This window comes from Salvelinus alpinus, chromosome 9 (assembly GCF_045679555.1).
Source record: "Salvelinus alpinus chromosome 9, SLU_Salpinus.1, whole genome shotgun sequence".
Lineage (NCBI taxonomy): Eukaryota > Metazoa > Chordata > Actinopteri > Salmoniformes > Salmonidae > Salvelinus > Salvelinus alpinus.
In genome coordinates this window covers 65,504,998-65,527,254 of record NC_092094.1, presented here as the reverse complement: position 1 = coordinate 65,527,254, position 22,257 = coordinate 65,504,998, and the positions used below count along the sequence as shown (strand labels likewise).

At 44.0% G+C, this 22,257-nt stretch overlaps 1 protein-coding gene across 2 annotated transcripts in view; it reads left to right on the top strand.

The window, feature by feature from the left end:
• nid2a (nidogen 2a (osteonidogen)) overlaps positions 1-22,257 on the top strand; it is a 110,123-nt gene that overhangs the window by 35,441 nt on the left and 52,425 nt on the right. For both annotated transcript variants that reach the window (XM_071326978.1, XM_071326977.1), the window contains exons 6-9: positions 1,652-1,897; positions 3,639-3,839; positions 7,273-7,500; positions 17,892-18,038. In XM_071326978.1, the coding sequence (XP_071183079.1) occupies positions 1,652-1,897; positions 3,639-3,839; positions 7,273-7,500; positions 17,892-18,038 (822 nt within the window). The remainder of the gene's footprint in view (positions 1-1,651; positions 1,898-3,638; positions 3,840-7,272; positions 7,501-17,891; positions 18,039-22,257) is intronic.

Here is a 22,257-nt window from a genome sequence, read left to right as displayed (position 1 = left end):
GTGTGTGTGTGGTGTGTGTGTGTGTGTGTGTGTGTGTGTGTGTGTGTGTGTGTGTGTGTGTGTGTGTGTGTGTGTGTGTGTGTGTGTGTGTGTGTGTGTGTGTGTGTGTGTGTGTGTGTGTGTGTGTGTGTGTGTGTGTGTGTGTCGAAGGGCATGTAAAGTAATGGGGGTGGTATTTAAATGTTAGCTTTATAACCGGATGTTTTGGCAGCCAGTCAATGCTTTGACAAATACAGTCAGTCGACTACTTGAAAGAGTTGGAGGGGATGATGTCACCCTGACTGACTTTCCACTGGGTTGGTTCATCCTCAGGAATGAGGTGTTTTGTCAGAGGCTGAAGTTTCACAACAAAATGTGAACACATTGTTCCAGGTAGAAGTGTCAAGGCAAACGTGTGTATATTGTTCCAGGGTTGGAGTGTCAAGACTTGTCAAACGTGGTACTTGTGAAGCCTTTGTGATTTGAGAGACAGTGGGAGACACTGACAGACATGCATGCCGGTTGGTGTATTCAGTCTAAGTTCTTGTGGGTGCTTTGATAGAACAGGAACACAAACACACACAGGGTGCTTTGTAGTAAATAGAGGAACATAACGAATTGGGACTGTCAACAGTGTCACATAAAGGCATGTTAATACAACAAAGTGGGCACCTGAGCCATATTTTCACAGTGAGATAATTACTACAGTAATTCCATATCAATTCAGTCAATTACCAAAATAGGTAAGAATAAATGTCACTTCTCAATTCTTGAATTGTAATTTCAATTATTTGAATTTGTCACGTCGGTATAAAGGGATCGGGAGACAGGCGCAGGAATGCGTAATAGTTTTCTTTATTACACACAAATTACGGCGTGCCGTGTAAAAGGCACGGGGACGAAGACCAAACAAACACGTATACAACACACAGGGTTGAAACCCAAACAAAAGAGCGAGGAGTACCTCGAATAAATAACACAAGCGCACAATGATTAACACACGGGACGAGACCGGTAATCATCTGCGCAATCCACAATGGCACGAAAGCCAAAACACAGGTACTCACACGAACCAACGGACATTGTAACAATAATCGACAGGGCACACTTATACAGTTACTAATCAATGGGAATTGGGGCCTGGTGTGCGTAACGAAAGATCCGGAGGGATCCGTGACAGAATTGATGGAATTGAAATGGAATTGATTGACCTATACGGCCAGTCTATGTCTCCAAAATACCCTCATGTCCCTTCCTGCTTCCTCTGTAGCTGTGTGTTTGTTCCTTAAGTCATACACTTCAAAGACCTGTTTTTAAGCTAAAAATACAGGAATTATTAAAAAAATTCCATTGCCATCTGTTTTGTCACTTTGTATGTCTATGGAGTTGTATTTGGTGCAGATGTGTGCTGTTTGTGGTATTGGTGTTCTCTACATGTTTTGTGTTAGATACACAGACATTGATTGGTTGACAGGCGATGTGTGGGGAAAGTGTTTCTGGTATCCCGTTCTGAAAAATGCGAGAAGCACGAATGTTTGCGGAGACTGCATTCTCAGTTTTGACCGGATTGAGCATAAATCAGCTTTTATGATGTATGCCCAATACGTTGATTCATTATGTGTAGTATACATTTGTTACCATGACTGTCTTTCCCCCCCTTCTATTCTCGCAGGTGCTCCCCATCGCGTCAATGGCAAGGTGAGCGGGACAGTGATAGTAGGTTCCACCCCTGTGGACCTTAACAGCGTGGACCTGCATGCCTACATCGTAGTGAGCGACGGGCGGGCATACACCGCCATCAGCGAGGTGCCCGAGCCCGTAGGATGGGCACTAATGCCCGTGGCGCCCATCGGAGAGCTCTTTGGCTGGCTTTTTGCCCTGGAGCTGCCCAACAGCCAGGCTGGCTTCAAGATCACAGGTGAGCTGAGTCATGATGTTACTGGCGCTTAGTGAAGTTGTTACCACGTTAACAAAACATCCTTTTACAAACAGTATTCAACCTGAACATGACATCATTGCAACCTATTTTGCCTACTAGGCACTATAGGAGGGTTCCAATTCTCATCAGAGTCCTAGTACCTCACTCAACAGTCTGGCGGTGTTACATACGTGCTACCTTTATTTAACTAGGCAAGTCAGTTAAGAACAAATTCTTATTTTCAATGACGGCCTAGGAACAGTGGGTTAACTGCCTTGTTCAGGTGCAAAATGACAGATTTTTACCTTGTCAGCTCAGGGATTCGATCTTGCAACCTTTCGGTTACAAGTCCAACGCTCTATCCACTAGGCTACCTGCCGCCCGCATGTTTTGATCTCTACATAAAACCTGTTCTCCATGATGCCACCACTGCCTTTATTGCTCTGTGTGCATGCATGCATGCGCTTAGGTATGTGTGTGTGTGTGTGTGTACATGCGTGCTTCGTTTGTGTGTCTGTGTGTGTGAACGAGGCTGCCCCCATGCTGGCAGACTTCAGGTCGCTCTGTGTGTTTGTGTAAAGTCAGTGTAAAGTCGTACAGCTGTGTTGTCTCCAGAGGGGTGATATGCCTACTCCACCCCTCTCAGGCTAATTTGAGTCAGGTGTTCCGTTGATGTGTGTTTAGACTCGTTGTGTTAGCTAAGAGGCTTGTGGATTCAACCTGTCAGAATTATAGTCTGCTCAGATTCCCTGTCTGTATTGAATAGTTTATCATCTGGCAAATCTAATAAGATTGACCTACTATTGGAGGCATTCATGTTATTATGGAGAATTGAGAGACTGGGTGAAGTAGTGAGATTCTGCTGGGTCCCAGCCCATTTGGGTGTGGAAGGGAATGAAATTGTAGGTGAGGTGAGGCCAAATGTAAAATCAGATCCTTTTTGATAGATGTGTGGCAGAAGAGATGGGACTCGGAGCCCAAGGGCCGGCATTTATATGCCCTCTGAAGAAAGTTTGGTGGACCAAGATTCAAAGGTCCGATTAGGAAGGAAGAGGTGGTGTTTGCTCGATTGCGTCTAGGACATTGTACATCTGGTTGGCAAGCATCTGAATGGTTTGTGTCTGGAGTGTATAGTCAATGAATTGGTGGATGCATGTGTTGTTATATTGTTGTAACTATGTTGGAGAGAGGGAAAGCTTAAAGTGTAGGGTCATTGAGGTTGGACAGTGTTTTGGGGTTGGGGGAGGGTCTATTAGAAGTTAGTAGGGCTCTTTTTAATTTTTTCAGAAGTACTGAGTTAGGTAGGAGGATTTAGAAATGTGGAGCTAATGTCGTAAACCGTGATTGACCACACACTCGAGCACAGTAGGTGGGGTCATGCACCTTTAATGTTTGTTTGCGGATCGCCATTATATCACAGAAGAAGAAGAGGCTTGTGGAAGATGTGTAGGATCTTCGCGAAGAGCAAGCAGGCGTGTGTGAGAGTTTTCACGAAAGCCAAAAAATAATGGATATTATTCTCATGTGTGCTAAGTTCACCGACGTTAATTATTTAAACATGTTTTAACTCAATGAAGGCCGAATAGCAAAGACCTTACTCAATTGTTATAGTTGTAATATGAACAAATCAGGTTCAAACCGCCCAAGGTTAAATCTCATTGCCATGTATTCATTATGACGTCTCTTCCTGTCGCTTATATAGCGATATCACTTCCTTATGATGTCACTTCCTGTCCCACAGGTGCTGAGTTCACACGCCACGCCGAGGTTACCTTTTACCCCGGCAACCAGCGGCTGAGCATCGTCCAGATGGCCCAAGGATTGGACAGCGAGAACCACCTCAGTGTTGACACCCGTCTCCACGGCGACGTGCCCTTCATTGCCCCTGGCGCCACTGTGCAGATGGAGCCCTACAAGGAGACCTATCAGTACTACCCTTCAGGTGTGCTAGCCAATCACTACGCTAGCCAATAAGTAGCCAATCATCGCCCACCAGGGTTGGGAAGAATTACATTTACATTTTTTCAATTCAGGAAGTAACTCAAATTTGAATGATCCTCATTGCTTTTCAGTGTGGAAAATTTCAATTGGTATTGGAATTTCAGTTTGCTTCCTGAATTGATCGAATTGAAATTTTAGTTGCCCACCTCCACCCCACCTTACCTCACAGGCGTTCTGGGCCTTCCATGTCTCTGTTCCAATATCCACACTCGCATACCACCTAGAATGAAGTTCACCTTTTGGGCATATATACATTTTAAGTGGTAAGCTAGTATATACATTGGAGCATAGCCATAACTGGAGCCCAGTTGTTTTACCGACTATGGAACCTGATCAGGAAAACCTTTGAGTATTAGGTGGTAGTTTTAGGAGGTTCTCCCTAGCCCGAGTCATGACTTCCTCTCTTCCTGTACTGCACTGACTCAATTACAAAGGAAACAGTTGTTGGTAGTACTTATAGACAGTGGGAAAGCGGATGTGTCTCTTATATCTCCTCGCAAACGAATCCTAACTTGATAAGCCGAACCAAATAATTTTTCCAACCTACACTACCATTTAACTGATCCCCATCGGATCTAATGTCATGATGCAACAAAGGCGCCTTCCCCTTCCTGAGTGTCTCAGCTATCTCTCGTTGCTTGGAGATAAGGATCGGAGGGGGGCTAGTCGCTAGTGGACGGTTGGGACTATAAAAAGAACTAACCTCTGAGACTTCACTGCCTCCACTTCCTTTTGGAGGAAGCCGGGGACAGATTTCTTTTTTGTGCTCCCCAGAACGTAAACTGTGTTTCATCTGAAAGGCCCACTGGATGAGGAAGTGTTCAATTAGCAGATCCACTCATCCTGCCAGGGCTGATTATAGACCAGGGTCAAAAATGTTATTTCAAGGTGCACTGCTCCAGACCAAACCATAGTACAAAAAACAGTTGAAGTCGGAAGTTTACATAAACCTTAGCCAAATACATTTAAACTCAGTTTTTCACAATTCCTGACATTTAATCCTAGTAAAAATTCCCTGTCTTAGGTCAGTTAGGATCACCGCTTTATTTTAAGAATATGAAATGTCAGAATAATAGTAGAGAGAATTATTTATTTCAGCTTTTATTTCTTTCATCACATTCCCAGTGGGTCAGAAGTTTAAATACACTCAATTAGTATTTGGTAGCATTGCCTTTAAATTGTTTAACTTGGGTCAAACGTTTCAGGTAGCCTTCCACAAGCTTCCCACAATAAGTTGGGTGAATTTTGGCCCATTCCTCCTGACAGAGCTGGTGTACCTGAGTCAGGTTTGTAGGCCTCCTTGCTCTCACACGCTTTTTCTGTTCTGCCCAAAAACTTTCTATAGGATTGAGATCAGGGCTTTGTGATGGCCACTCCGATACCTTGACTTTGTTGTCCTTAAGCCATTTTGCCACAACTTTGGAGGTATGCTTGGGGTCATTGTCCATTTGGAAGACCCATTTGCGACCAAGCTTTAACTTCCTGACTGTCTTGAGATGTTGCATCAATATATCCACCAAATTTCCCATCCTCATGATGCCATCTATTTTGTGAAGTGCACCAGACCCTCCTGCAGCAAAGCACCCAAACAACATGATACTGCCACCCCCGTGGTTCACTATTGGGATGGTGTTCTTCAGCTTGCAAGCCTCCCCCTTTTTCCTCCAAACACAACGATGGTCATTATGGCCAAACAGTTCTATTTTCGTTTCATCAGACCAGAGGACATTTCTCCAAAAACGAAGATCTTTGTCCCCATGTGCAGTTGCAACCATAGTTTGGCTTTTTTATGGCGGTTTTGGAACAGTGGCTTCTTCCTTGATGAGCGGCCTTTCAGGTTATGTCGATATAGGACTCATTTTACTGTGGATAAAGATACTTTTGTACCTGTTTCCTCCAGCATCTTCACAAGGTTCTTTACTGTTGTTGTGGGATTGATTTGCACTTTTTGCACCAAAGTACGTTCATCTCTAGGAGACAGAACGCGTCTCCTTCCTGAGCGGTATGACGGCTGAATGGTCCCATGGTGTTTATACTTTTGTACTATTGTTTGTACAGATGAACGTGGTACCTTCAGGCGTTTGGAAATTGCTCCCAAGGTAGGGAGTATCTAGGTAATGCGTCCACAGGTACACCTCCAATTGACTCAAATGATGTCAATTAGCCTATCAGAAGCTTCTAAAGCCATGACATAATTTTCTGGAATTTTCCAAGCTGTTTAAAGGCACAGTCAACTTAGTGTCACGGTCGTTATATAAATAATCGGACCAAGGCGCAGCGTGAGTAGAGTTCCACATATTTATTACAGTGAAACCTCAAAACAACAAAGAATGAACTATTAACTCTTCATGGTCAGGGCGTGACACTTAGTGTATGTAAATTTCTGACCCACTGGAATTGTCATACAGTGAAATAATCTGTCTGTAAACAATTGTTGGAAAAATTACGTGTATCATGCACAAAGTAGATGTCCTAACCGACTTGCCAAAACTATAGTTTGTTAACAAGAAATGTGTGGAGTGGTTGAAAAATGAGTTTTAATGACTCCAACCTAAGTGTATGTAAACTTCCGACTTCAACTGTAACAGATCATAAGCATTCTAGAAACAGCCCACAGGGAAAAAAACTGGTTGCATCAACATTATTTCTACGTCAATTCAACGAAACAATTCTATGTGATGACGTTGAGTCAACGTGAAAAACTGATTGGATTTGCAAAAAGTCATCAACTTAAAGGAATTTTGTATTTTTGTCACCCAACTTTGAACCTAAATCCAATGACATGGTCATTTTGAATTCACATTAGTTTGCCAACTCAACCAAATGTTAACAACAAAAAAAGACGTTGAACTGATGTCTCTGACCAGTGGGAGAACCGCACAGACCTGAGTCAAAATGGTGCTTGTTTTCTTTTGAATACTTTGTGTGTTTGATTGAGCCTGCCTAGAGTGGGTATTGCACTTTTGGGACTATTCCATTGGCTCCATTGCGCCAGGCAAGTTCCGTCGAGTGCTGCTCAAGTATGTGAAAGAAAATAAATACTATTTGGACTGTGCTGTTTCTAGAATGTGTCTATGATCCGTTTTAAAAACTATGACAAATGGTGCTTGTAAATTTTTTTTTAAAGAGCGTTCATGACACCCAGTGACACAAATGCTAAGTTGTTTCATATGCCATGACTCTATAAAATGACATAAAAGCTTTATTACAGCGCAGATACGTCAACAACAGACCATTTCATATGATATATTGTTGATAATGTACTCTGTCGACAGACTATTTAAACTCGTACATCGTAGGTAATGTTGTCTTTCTACAGGCTTCAACTGGTGCATAGTAGGTAATGTAGTCTCTTCTCCTCTCCCCACTCTCAGTGGTGAGGTCCACATCGGTGCGGGAGTTCACAGTGGTGTCGGCGGAGCGCGGCTCGGAAACATTCACCTTTCAGCTGCATCAGAACATCACGTACCACGACTGCCGCCACGGGCTTAGAGCGGGGCCTGAGACGCTGCAGCTGACCACGGAGCGTGTCTTTGTCATGTACGTCAAGGACGAGAACATCTTGAGATACGCCATCACCAACAAGATAAGCCCAGTCGGAGGTCAGTTCAAGTTTAAGTTCGGAAGCTTTTGTCCATTTTTCTTCTCGGTAGTGTTGTCTGTGAGGTTGTGTGATGGGAAATGGTATGGGGCTGGGTATGTGTTTTGTTTGGTTGTGCAGTCATTTGTGAAAGATGACAATTAGAAAGGTAACGTTTCCGGGTAATTTTAGCATACAATAGGAATTTTAAACCTGTTATTAAACTAGTATTAAATGAAGTAGAGTCAGTTGAGTGTGGGCGTATGTCAACTGTGAACATGTCTTATTTTGGATGATGTCTTCGCTAGCATTAGCCATAGAAGTCCAGTATCTGCTGTTGAATCACTGCTGAGTATGTACAGTACTCCCCCTCAGCCTCTAGTGGCCCTCCCCACCTCCCTCCCTCCTTCCCCTCATTTTTGGGATGGCTCCGTTATTAACACGTTGACAGATGACACACTGAGTAATCCCCCTCTTTCTCTCCTCTCACTGGATCTCTGTGCCGGCGTGAGTTGCTCTCGCTCTCTTTCTCACTCCTTATCCCACTCCCTCCATCTCACTTTTTAATTTCCCACATCCCATGATATCAAGATGGATCTCAGCCCACCTGTCGCTGCTGTTCAGATACTGTAAAGAAAGGAAAGCCACCTGCCTCAGGTTTCGGATAGCCAGTAGAAACTAGACAACGATCCATAATTCAGTGAAGCATATGTAGGTTTGCATCGCAAATGGCACTTTATTTCCTATAAAGTGCACTACTTTCCACCAGGGCACATAGGGCTCTGGTCAAAAGCAGTGGTGGAAAAAGTACCCAAATGTCATACTGTAGTAAAGGTACCTTAATAGAAAATGACTCAAGTAAAAGTGAAAGTCACCCAGTAAAATACTACTTCAGTAAAAGGCTAAAAGTTTTTGGTTTTAAATATACTTAAGTATCAAAAGTACATGCACATTTCTTATATTTAGCAAACCTGACAGCACAATTTTAAATTTTTTATTTACAGATAGTGAGGGGCACAATCCAACACTCAGACATAATTTACAAATGAAGCATTTGTGTTTAGTGAGTCTGCCAGGTCAGAGACAGTAGGGATGACCAGGGATGTTCTCTTGATAAGTGCATGAATTTGACAATTTTCCTGTCATGCTAGCCATTCAAAATGTAAGGAGTACTTTTGGGTGTCAGGGAAAATGTATGGAGTAAAAAGTACATTATTTTCTTCAGGAATGTAGTGAAGTAAAAGTAAAAGTTGTCAAAAATATAAATAGTAAAGTACAGATACCACCAAAAACGACTTAAGTAAAAATATTTTAAAGTACTACTTAAGTACTTTACACTACTGGTCAAAAGTGGTGCACTACGTAGGGAGTAAGGTCAGATTTGTGATGCAGACTACTATGGCTTTGGCAGATATGGCTGCATGCCTATAATATAGCCCAGCGTGTACAGAGCCAGACTCATTGTCAGTGTAACAAATCAGTTAGGAAATCACTCCCCTATGTGTGATAAATCCAAGCACTAAAACCCATCTAGACATGTGTATCACACTTGATTTCTCACTTGATATCTTCCTCCATAAAATAGCTACATTCTTACGCTAGGTCTCCGCAGCGGTAAGCCTAGAGTCAGTGAAGATGTATGCCTTTATGGTACCTGTTTGGGTCAAGGTTTGGTCATGGTTGTAACACGAATGAGCTTGTTATGACGTCAACCCCGTTACAGTGCTTTTAAGTTCCAGAGATGAGGTTACTCATACACAAAGGGTGGGGAGTTCACCCCCCCCCCTCCCTTTACATCACTTATTCACACAGGTGAAGTCTGGGACCCTCTTTGGAGACCGGGTGAGTCTGGGATATGTCTCCTTGCATCTTTCTCCCATCCCCCCTCAAAGAGTGCGAGGTTAGCGTGCGCCTCCGCTGAGGTCCCATCTGAGGCCGTGGGCTCAGGACAACCTGTACCCCTTTCACCTCATCATCCCCTTCATCCTATTATTCCTCATCCTCCATTCCTCCCCTATCCTCCCTTCCCACACACGTGAGGCTGACGCGATATATTTGAATGGAAGATATAAGGAAATCCGAGGGGATGAGGTTTGCTGCGGCAGTACCTGCATCTGTGAAAGAGTCATGTTTTGCCGTAATGTTGCCCTCTTTTGAACAGCCGTTCGTCTTCTTTGTCGTAAGCAATATTGTAAGAAGCTTACACTGAAATGTTTGACAGGACAGGCCTCCAGTGCGGCCGACGGAGGAAGAGGGAGATGCACTCGCACATAGATGCACGGACATCCACACACTTACAATACGCACACACACATACACACACACACACACCCACATACACACATACACACTAGTATTTAGCTCAACCCCATCAGTGGAAAGCTCCTCCAGCTGTATTGCGATGAGCTGTCATGCGGAGGGGGATGTCAGTGCTAGAGGAAGGGGGGTTATTGTTAATCTCTGCTGCTCTCTGGGAAATAATATCCCTTCCAATGACAGATTTACAGGAAGGGGGGGGGGGGGGGTTCGTGAGGAATAGCTGAGGAGTGATGTCATGGGAACCAGAGCAGAGACCCGGGAGCGATACCATGTTTCCGATGCCCCAGGAGAGAGCGCCGATCACAGGGAAGGAGAGAGGGGGAGGGGGGGGTTGGGCCTGGGGGACATGGGGGCCAAACCAGCTGGGTGTGGGGGTCCAGCTGGTGCTGTCTGGGAGTTCATGGGTAAAATACATGTAATTACTCTGGCTGAGTGAGTCATGATTGGGGATTGGGACGAACTGACTGTCATGGCTGTGATGGACTGTAGTCCCAAATGGCATCCTATACCCTTATATAGTGCACTACTTTTGGCCAGGGCCCATGGTGCTTTTCAAATCATCCAGAAATTGTTGAAGCAAAATGCAGCCATTGTCCTTTCTCCTCCCCTCTCAATTCCTTTTCCCGTTCTTACATTTTGTTTGTTTTTAGTGTCACACAAATGCACGCACTCACACAAACAATTGAAAACAATCACAGTAGGATAATTGTTACCCAGAAATGATTTAATATTGAGGAAAAAAAACAGCTGCGTTAGACCTTTATGTACCTTACTTTGATTGTTTTCAGTTAAAATGTTCTAAAAGAAACAAAAATAGCTTCTTAGCAAAGAGCAATTTTTCAGGCAAGAATTTTGCTAGGACTGACCGGGAGTGGGATGAGTGGGGAGGGGAAGACAAGCTGTCATTGGCAGAGAGGTTTGGAACTCTCTTTCTTATTCGTCTATTAACTGACGTACCGCCTGGTGATGTCACCAGGCAGGCCAAAACTCCATCCCACCAAAACAAGCCGAAATTTCAGCCGGTCTTTTCAAACAGCTCTTACACTAAAGGGGATTATCATAATTTTCACAATTTCACAGTATTATTCCAACCTCTATAGTGTGTGTGTGTGTATATATACACTGCTCAAAAAAATAAAGGGAACACTAAAATAACACATCCTAGATCTGAATGAATGAAATGTTCTTATTAAATACTTTTTTCTTTACATAGTTGAATGTGCTGACAACAAAATCACACAAAAATGATCAATGGAAATCAAATTTATCAACCCATGGAGGTCTGGATTTGGAGTCACACTCAAAATTAAAGTGGAAAATCACACTACAGGCTGATCCAACTTTGATGTAATGTCCTTAAAACAAGTCAAAATGAGGCTCAGTAGTGTGTGTGGCCTCCACGTGCCTGTATGACCTCCCTACAACGCCTGGGCATGCTCCTGATGAGGTGGCGGATGGTCTCCTGAGGGATCTCCTCCCAGACCTGGACTAAAGCATCTGCCAACTCCTGGACAGTCTGTGGTGCAACGTGGCGTTGGTGGATGGAGCGAGACATGATGTCCCAGATGTGCTCAATTGGATTCAGGTCTGGGGAACGGGCGGGCCAGTCCATAGCATCAATGCCTTCCTCTTGCAGGAACTGCTGACACACTCCAGCCACATGAGGTCTAGCATTGTCTTGCATTAGGAGGAACCCAGGGCCAACCGCACCAGCATATGGTCTCACAAGGGGTCTGAGGATCTCATCTCGGTACCTAATGGCAGTCAGGCTACCTCTGGCGAGCACATGGAGGGCTGTGCGGCCCCCCAAAGAAATGCCACCCCACACCATGACTGACCCACCGCCAAACCGGTCATGCTGGAGGATGTTGCAGGCAGCAGAACGTTCTTCACGGCGTCTCCAGACTCTGTCACGTCTGTCACATGTGCTCATGTGCTCAGTGTGAACCTGCTTTCATCTGTGAAGAGCACAGGGCGCCAGTGGCGAATTTGCCAATCTTGGTGTTCTCTGGCAAATGCCAAACGTCCTGCATGGTGTTGGGCTGTAAGCACAACCCCCACCTGTGGACGTCGGGCCCTCATACCACCCTCATGGAGTCTGTTTCTGACCGTTTGAGCAGACACATGCACATTTGTGGCCTGCTGGAGGTCATTTTGCAGGGCTCTGGCAGTGCTCCTCCTTGCACAAAGGCGGAGGTAGCGGTCCTGCTGCTGGGTTGTTGCCCTCCTACGGCCTCCTCCGCGTCTCCTGATGTACTGGCCTGTCTACTAGTAGCGCCTCCATGCTCTGGACACTACGCTGACAGACACAGCAAACCTTCTTGCCACAGCTCGCATTGATGTGCCATCCTGGATGAGCTGCACTACCTGAGCCACTTGTGTGGGTTGTAGACTCCGTCTCATGCTACCACTAGAGTGAAAGCACCGCCAGCATTCAAAAGTGACCAAAACATCAGCCAGGAAGCATAGGAACTGAGAAGTGGTCTGTGGTCACCACCTGCAGAACCACTACTTTATTGGGGGTGTCTTGCTAATTGCCTATAATTTCCACCTTTTGTCTATTCCATTTGCACAACAGCATGTGAAATGTATTGTCAATCAGTGTTGCTTCCTAAGTGGATAGTTTGATTTCACAGCAGTGTGATTGACTTGGAGTTACATTGTGTTGTTTAAGTGTTCCCTTTATTTTTTTGAGCAGTGTATATATATATATAACACAGGAAATCACGTTTATGATTAAACTGGGCCTTTAATGTGACTGGAAGTAGGGATGGAAAGAGAGAGGGTGGGAAGGAAGGAAGAGTCTCTGAGAATTGAGGAGAGAGAGCGAGAGAGGCAGAATGAGGGGCACGGAAAGAGGGAAGAAGAGCAAGTGAAGAGGACTAAGGAGAAGAAAAAAGTTAAATGAGAAGGAGAGGACAGAGAAAGAGCGGGAAAGAGAGGAATAAAGGCATCAGCATGCTTCTGTTCGGCTGGCGCCTCCCTTACGAAAAAAGATTGCAGTCAGAGTGCAGTATAACTGCAGTACGCTGCAAATACTGCATCCAAAATAAGTAATTTTTTTGTATACATATTTTTTGTTGTTGTATTTGACCCTTTTTCTCCCCAATTTCGATCTTGTCTCATCACTGCGACTTCCCAACGTGCTCGGGAGAGGCAAAGGTGGAGTTATGCGTCCTCCGAAACATGACCCATCTAACCGCGCTCCTTAACACCCGGCATGCTTAACCCGGAAGCCAGTCGCACCAGGGTGTCGGAGGAAACACATTTCAACTGGCGGACGGGGTCAGCCCGCTTGCACCTGGCCCACCACAAGGTGTCACCAGAGCGCGATGAGCCAAGTAAAGCCCCCCCCTGGCCAAACCCTCCCCTAACCCGGATGACGCTGGGCCAAGTGTGCGCCTTCCTATGGGACTCTCATTCCCGGCCGGTTGTGGCACAGCCCGGGAATGAACCCGGATCTGTAGTAATTCTGTACACTGCAGTTATTCTGCAATTACTGCGTCCACAATACCACAGTCTACTGCAGTTACTGCACTTTTACTGCAGTTTTAACTGCAAGGGTTAGCCAAACCGAATGAGTTTGTCATTAATTTTGACGAGGAGATCTTAGACGCGCAATTTTTCATCTGATTAAGATGTTTGCTGCAGTATTTCTCATTGAAAAAATGTGAAAACGAGTCAACTCTCGAATGACAACAAAGACTTTATTGAAGAATCCCTACTGTTGACCAATCACTGATGAAGTGGCTCAGACTTCGGCTTGCCGGCAGAAAAAATGTTGTGTGCCCGAACAAAAACGCACAAAATGCTGTCATAATATATGCACAAACTACGAAGAGACAGTAAAGAGGGAAGCGTGGGGGGAGTGAAGGGAAAGAGGACAGTACAGAAAACGGTGGTCGAGTGTTCTTCCCTCTTGTCGTCCCTTGAAAAACAGTATTATACTGGGGCCCCTTTGACTCTTTCCCAGGAGAGTCTCTTATTTTGAACACAATGGGGTCCCGTCTTCTCCCTTTAAAACAGAAGATCAGAGAGAACGAGTGTAGTTAACCCCCCCTAGCGTGTTTTTACGATACTTGTTCAAGGGACCCCCCCTTCTCGTAAACACTGAGAAGAGAGTGAGGGATGTCTTTTGTTGTGTTTTACTGCCATTTTAAGCGTGTCATGCGAGCCAGGTCAAGTGCTTTGACCCTCAAGGTCGCCCAGAGCGGCTGTGGCGGAGCACCAGCTGTGTTCAAATCCTTTGCCTCCAGTATCGGCACAGTTAGCCAATGCAGCTACAGTAAAAGTTGTTTTCAAATGGAATTGTTATATTGGGCTTTCACATTGTACACATCACCCCATACTGTTGCTCGGAAGCCATTTTATGCTAGAACACTCACCACTCATCGGTTTGATGTGAAACCATTGTGACTGACTGGGTCTCCCGGGTCTCCTGCTCACCATATCATTGCGTTAGCCCGCTGAGCTGCAGCCTTAACTCAGGTAACTCATCATGCGAGTGTGGTTCACGGAACCATCTCCTTTACGCCATCATACTCCAACCATAACACAGTATACATACACTGAATCATCATACCATGTCAACCCTCCATATTTCTTATAGTCACATCCAATACTGGTGGGTTTAATCATGTAAAGACTATGGTTATTGGCTATACGATTTGGACAGTTCAAAATTCTTCCCATACACGTTCCTATTTCCAACTCGATTTGTCTGTGTTCTGTGACTATATAATGTTGATTGTGAGTCATCTGTGGTTTTGGGGAAACCCTGGCCTGCACTCATCCGGTTACTCATCCATCTCTCTCTTTCTCTCAGTGTTTTGTCTCTGTCTCTCTCACGCAGTCTCTCTCTCTCTTTTTTGGGGGGGGAGGACCCTGGCCTGCACTCATCCGGTTACTCATCCAGCTCTCTCTCTCTCTCTCTCTCTCTCTCTCTCTCTCTCTCTCTCTCTCTCTCTCTCTCTCTCTCTCTCTCTCTCTCTCTCTCTCTCTCTCTCTCTCTCTCTCTCTCTCTCTCTCTCTCTCTCTCTCACTCACTCACTCACTCACTCACTCACTCACTCACTCACTCACTCACTCACTCACTCACTCACTCACTCACTCACTCACTCACTCACTCACTCACTCACTCACTCACTCACTCACTCACTCTCTCTCTCTCTGTGGTAGTCTGGTATTTATTTGCCTTGTCTGCCATGTGGTCCATGGCTGTGTGTGAATGTGTCTTGTCTTACATGGATAATTGTACATGAGGTCGTACAAATTAGGCCAGGAATGCTTTTGTTTCTGATTGGTTTCCAGGGAATCGAGTCGACTTGCCATTCACCATTGGATAGATTAAAGACACAACTCCCGGATTTCAATCTTCATATATGATATATAAACTCACCGACCAGTTTATTAGGTACACCACCATGTCCACGAAAATGGATTGCTCCTACAGACAGTGAGTCACATGGCTGTGGCTTGCTATATAAAGGAGGCGGACAGGCATCGAGGCATTCAGTTACTGTTCGATTGAACATTAGAATGCAACTTTTTAACGCGGTGTGATCGTCGGTGCCAGGCGCGCCGGATCCAGTATCTCAGAAACGGCCGCCCTCCTGGGCTTTTCACGCACAACATTGTCTAGGCTTTCCAGAGAATGGTGCGTACAAACAATAGTATACAAGTATAAACACCATGGGACCAGCCATCATACCGCTCAGGAAGGAGACGCGTTCTGTCTCCTAGAGATGAACGTACTTTGGTGCGAAAAGTGCAAATCAATCCCTGAACAACAGCAAAGGACCTTGTGAAGATGCTGGAAGAAAACAGGTACAAAAGTATCTATATCCACAGTTAAACGAGTCCTATATCGACATAACCTGAAAGGCCGCTCAGCAAGGAAGAAGCCACTGCTCCAAAACCGCCATAAACAAGCCAGACTACGCTTTGCAACTGCACATGGGGACAAAGATCATACTTTTAGGCGAAATGTCCTCTGGTCTGATGAAACAAAAACAGAACTGTTTGGCCATAATGACCATCGTTATGTTTGGAGGAAGAAGAGGGAGGCTTGCAAGCCGAAGAACATGTTGTGGGGGGTGCTTTGCTGCAGGAGGGTCTGGTGCACTTCACAAAATAGATGGCGTCATGAGGGAGGAAAATTTGGTGGATATATTGAAGCAACCAAAATCTCAAGACATCAGTCATCAAGTTAAAGCTTGGTCGCAAATGTGTCTCAAAATGGACAATGACCCCAAGCATACTTCCAAAGTTGTGGCAAAATGGCTTAATGACAACAAAGTATTGGAGTGGCCATCACAAAGCCCTGACCTCAATCCCAGAGAAAATGTGTGGGCAGAACTGAAAAAGCATGTGCAAGCAAGGAGGCCTGCAAACCTGACTCAGTTACACCAGCTCTGTCAGGAGGAATGGGCCAAAATTCACCCAACTTATTGTGGGAAGCTTGTGGAAGGCTACCCGAAACGTTTGATCCAAGTTAAACAATTTAAAGGCAATGCTACCAAATACGAATTGAATGTATGTAAACCTCTGACCCACTGGGAATGTGATGAAAGAAATAAAAGCTGAAATAAATCACTCTCAACTTTTATTCTGACATTTCATATTCTTAAAATAAAGTGGTGAGCCTAACTGACCAAATTTTTTTTACTAGGTTTAATTGTCAGGAATTGTGAAAAACCGAGTTTAAATGTATTTGGCTAGGGTGTATGTAAACTTCCGACTTCAACTGTATATTTTCTTCCCAAGACCTCAAAAGTAGTTTCCTGGTGTGTTTTAATCATTGTTGTGGAATAAGAACATCCAATGTTGTTATTTTTTATTAAAAAAGTGTGATTTTGATAGTGAAAAAGTGGCGAATACATTTATTGTCTGGTAAAAATTGAATGGCTGGTTAGATTTTTTGATCTACCTGCCACAGTGGCTGGTTGACCAAAAAGTTTTTTAGTTTTTTTGTTTTTTAGGCCGTGTTCATAAACAATGTTCCGGGTCATTCCAAAACCAATCATGGGCATTTGTTTACACCTTGTTCAGTCATGTTAGCTAGCTAGCTAACATCCTGGTTACTTTATCAGTATATTTAAACATTTGGGGGCACAGAAAGAAAGGAAAAGGGATAGCTTCTTTAGAAGAGCAATTATTATACCAGTTGAATGGATGACTGATCTTTTGCATGTCATCACTCAAACTTGAACGCTCTTAAAGAGACAGTGTACATTTTCAATGTATTGCATCTCAATAGGTAGTGCATTTACACAATGCAGAAATCGAATATTCCACAAATGACTTTGTAATTTCAATGACAGGTTTTTGTACCAACATTTTAGCTTTTTATAAAAAACAAATGTCTTCACATGGTTAAATATTAGTTTCTAGAGCACATGTGCTTCAAAAGTAGTTAGAATTCATATAGGCCCAATATGCTTTATCTCAATCAATAAAAATATATATATATCTTCTGGTGCTCCTAGATTTTATGTTGTACTCCTAACTTTAAGTTGGGAGCACCAGTGCTGGGAACACAACTGTTTAATTTAGAGCCCTGCCTACGTGTATTGTATTGTATCTACACAAACAATGCGTCATGTGCGTAATGATCACGTGGGGTGAAATATGTATATATTTGAAGACGGTATCACTCGGTCTGCTTGACCAGATGGATCTAAACGTTGTGATTTAAAGGTGGTAAATTGGAAGCATATTCAGTGTGCGGGCCTTTCTGTTCTTAACAAGCAGTATTAACCACAAACAAATGGTACGGGTAAGGCACTTATTGGAGTCTTTGAATCACATACATTGATGTGTGTCCCACGTTAAACTAACATTTTTAGTCTTGAAGGCTTCATAGTTGCTTCACAAATCAATTAGTCGCCATCCAATAGAGGCCACGTGGAAAAGCGCCAGCTGTAAGTACCTCTTATAACGCCTTTTTTTTTTTTACATAGTATCAATTTGCTTATAGATCATCTTTTCATAATCTAGGCCATGCTAAGGCTTCAAAAGATGTTAGTTTTAGGTGGTACCGTAAATCCCAACTGACTTGGTTTGTAACGAAAGATGTGCTCCTTGTCACCTCAGTGGAACCGTCAGACCCTGCCCAGGTGAACCCGTGCTACTCAGGAACCCATGACTGTGACACCACCGCCCAATGTCTGCCCGGAGAGGGTCAGCAGTACCAGTGCCAGTGTGCCACTGGGTACAGGGGCGACGGGCGCAACTGTTATGGTAAGAGAGGGGTACTGTGGATGGGGTGGGTCTTTGGGGGATGGAAGTGTTAAAAGGAGCAGAGCTTTTGAAAACGCGTTTTCTTTTTTGGTGGTGTAGATCAGCTTTAATATTGCAGATAGATTGTAGCTTCCATCATTGTAATTGTCTGCATCATTTCCAATCCCCATAAACAAATTTGCATATACACTACCGTTTAAAGGTTTGGGATTACTTAAAAATGTCCTTGTTTATAAAAGAAAAGCAAATTTTTTTGTCCATTAAAATAACATCAAATTGATCAGAAATACAGTGTAGACATTGTAAATGATGTAAAAATGAAGGCTATTCCATATGAGAAATTGCCAAGAAACTGAAGATATTGTACTACTCCCTTTACAGAACAGCGCAAACTGTCTCTAACCAGAATAGAAAGAGGAGTGGGAGGCCCCGGTGCATAACTGAGCAAGAGGACAAGTACATTAGAGTGTCTAGTTTGAGAAACAGACCCCTTACAAGTCCTCAACTGGCCACTTAATTAAATAGTACCCGAAAAACACCAGTCTCAACATCAACAGTGAAGAGGCGACTCAGGGATGCTGGCCTTCTAGGCAGAGTTGCAAAGAAGAAGTCGTATCTCAGACTGGCCAATAAAAATAAAAAATTTAGATGGACAAAAGCACACAGACACTGGACAGAGGAACTCTGCCTAGAAGACCAGCATCCCGGAGTCGCCTCTTCACTGTTGACGTTGAGACTGGTGTTTTGCAGGTACTATTTAATGAAGCTGCCAGTTGAGGACTTGTGAAGTGTCTGTTTTTTTTTTAAATAAATAAAAAATCTATGGCTATAAAAAAAATCTATAATCTTGATTTAAAAATAGTGATATTTTAAAGATTATTTCATTTTCAAATAACCGAAGTGAGAGGTTGTAGTCTGAATAAAAGGGAAAAGGCCATTCTTCAACATGGGGTGAGATATTCTTACGAATCTGCTCGAGAACCAGATTGGATTAAAGTATATATTTTGTATGACTGAAACCTTTAGTGAGAGGTCTAAATGCTTTAATATGTAATCATTTCTGCCCTCCAATTTCATATTCATTATATAAATAGGCCCATTTAATTTTGTCTGGCTTGCCATTCCAAATAAAATGAAATATTTTTTGCTCATATAATTTAAAAAAACAGGTCGCTAGGTGTAGGCCATAAGCAAACAGGAAAACTGTGATATGACTAAAGAGTTAATCAAGGTGTTACGTACGTCGTCGGAATGAGACCAAAGCGCAGCGTGGAAAGTGTTCATCGTACTTTATTAGAATGAGCACCAAAAACAACAAAGGGGAAAAAACGAACGTAAAGCACTGCAGGGCAGACAGCAACTGTGCAAAAACAACATCCCACAAACTAGGATGGAAAACAGGCTGCCTAAGTATGATTCCCAATCAGAGATAACGATAGACAGCTGCCTCTGATTGGGAACCATACCCTGCCAACAAAGAAATAGAAAACTAGAATGCCCACCCAAAGGCTCTCTAAGGTCAGGGCGTGACACAAGGGGATTTTTCCATGAATAGACAGGTATTTTCCTTTCCATGGTAGCAAGATCATATTTATTTTCGCTAACTGTCTATTAAAATGTATTGTAGTGAGAATTTCTTTCTTTCGGGATATGAATACTGAGTATGTCCACATCACCATCAGACCATTTTATTGGTAAACTATACAGTAATGTAAAAGTTATATTTCTTTGTGATCCAATACGTAATACAAGTACACTTAATTTTGTTGTAATCCAAAGAGGTTCGAAAAGATATCTGGATCCTCTATTGAACATTTGGCACACTCTGTTTGAGAATTCACATTTTCATGGGTGCCATATTGACACGAAAAGCTCTATGACAATCACATTGTAGTTACTGACTTTGCAGAACTCATGGCTAGCTAGGAGCTGACACGAGGGAGTTATCATGAGAGGTCCTGTGCAGTGGAAAGAGATGGGGCAACATTGGGTTGGATAAGAGTAGATGAAATGTACAGTATAAGGCATTGGGGTACAATGTTTCTGGCCAGTAGAGAAGGGAATGTGGGCTGTGGGACTTGAGATGGCATTGTTTAGGGAGTGGAGAGGAATTGCCCTCCATCCCCCTCTCCCGCCAAGTATCTCGCTCTCTCTCGCTCTCCTCTTCTGAGTCATCCATCCAGTGAGGAGACAGAGTGCGCCAGGGCTGTGACACTCTGTTTACTCTCAGTGGAGTGACCTGGATACTCCCTCCTTATGCCTCTCCTCTCCTCACTGCTCTCTCCAAAGCCCCCCCCAGTGCAAGGCTGCATCTGCAGCGAGTGGAGGTAGTGAGGAGAGGAGAGGAGTGGAGGAGGGAGAGAGAAGAGGGAAAGGGAGGGGAGAGGAGGGAGAGGAAGGAAGGCGACAGGAGTGGAGAGAGGAGTTTATTTGAAATTAATCGAGTCAGACATCAAGGGAGTGCATGTTTCTATAACAATCTTGGTAACTCTTCCCCCCCCCCACTCTCTCTGGTTTGTCTCTTGACACGCATGTATGCACGCACGCACACACACACACCTCACCTTCACCTTCACCCATTCCCACTACTCACTCTACTGCAGAGGAATCTGGAGCTGATTTCCTGGCTGCCGAAGGGCACCTCTCATGTTGGTTGGGTGAGGGGGGATCTGACAGTGTGTAATTTCGTTACCTGTTAGAATACCCCTCTCCATCATCCCTCCCCCTTCCCTCCAGGGCAGGTAACAGGGGGTCCAGCCTCCAATGTCATTAGCCGGATGATCAAAACCAGCTCCCCCGCTGCATTCGCTACGACCACCCTCATTGACTCCCAGCTGCCCTTGGGGCTCCAAGGCCCCATTCTCACGAGGTGTGGCGCGGAGCCTTCACCCACCAGTCTCCCGCTGTCATCACAAACAGCCGTGATTGCAGTGCATGGTTTATATCCCATGTCTCAAGGCGCCATGCACAGAGCCTTCTTTACATTCACCAGGACACCAGTAATGGCTCTTAAACAAACGTCAGACTAATTAATGTTTAGTGTCAACGGTGGGATCCCGGCTCCCCCGTGGAGTGGAGCTTTATAGGGCTGGGTTACGCTGTGTTTCTTAGGGCAGGCAGATGATACCAGATACCTGGGTTCAAATAAGATCTGTATTCTTTCAAATACTCTGTCACTGCTTAATTGAGCGTGCCTGGCGTGATGGAAACAATGGAACAGTCCCAAAAGTGAAAATTTCAAACCCCACCCATCCAGGCAGACTCAATCAAACGTTGAAGTATTTAGAAAGAAAGTAAAGGCTATTTGAAGAAAGGCTCGTTTCTAAGATTTGAAGACATATGGGGCTTGCTTAGCCCAAAAACATTAGGGAGGCCCAGGGGCATTCTCCCCAGTCAAAAAAAAAACAGACCAAATTTCAACAGCTAAATACATGAATTTGGTGCTCTTTGAGATGAACATAGAGCGATTCGAACATTAGATTAGATATTTTTCAAGGTAACTTGCATCTTCCCACCTGCTACATGTTTAGTGTCAAAGGTGGGATCCAGGCTCCCGGTGGGTCTCTCTACTCTGGAACACTCTATTCTCGAACACATACATCTACAGTGTATTGCCAAAAACCACTCAACAACTTAAAACATAGACTCTGACCCGTTCAAACTGATTAAAGAATCTCACAGTACCCTAACACACTCTCTCTCTCTGACACACACACACACACACACACACACACACACACACACACACACACACACACACAATGTGCAGTAATTAGAATCCATAGAGCAGTTTTAAGTGATAGTCTTACCCCTCCTCTGCCTCTCCCCATCGCTTTCTGTGTGCCGTCTGTTGCTGTCTCTCTTGTCTGCCATCTCTTGCTGTCTTTTAGTATTCTGTGTTGCTGTCTCTTGTCTACCCTCCTCTCTCGTCCTGTCCTGGTTGTAAAAAGTGTAAAAGTAAACAATTGTTTTAATAGTAATTTCACAGGCTTTTTCACCTCACCAGTAAATTACATTTTTTGGTGCAAATAAATCGAACTAATTAGAATATATAGCGGAGCTTGAAGTGATACAGTCTACTGTGTGCTCAACATACCTCTGTTCTCTCTCCACCTGTTCTCTTCTGTCACTTTCTCTGTGTCTTGTCTGTTGCTGTCAAAATAAAATTGTATTGGTCACGTACACATATTTTTCAGATGTTATGGCATGTGCAGTGAAA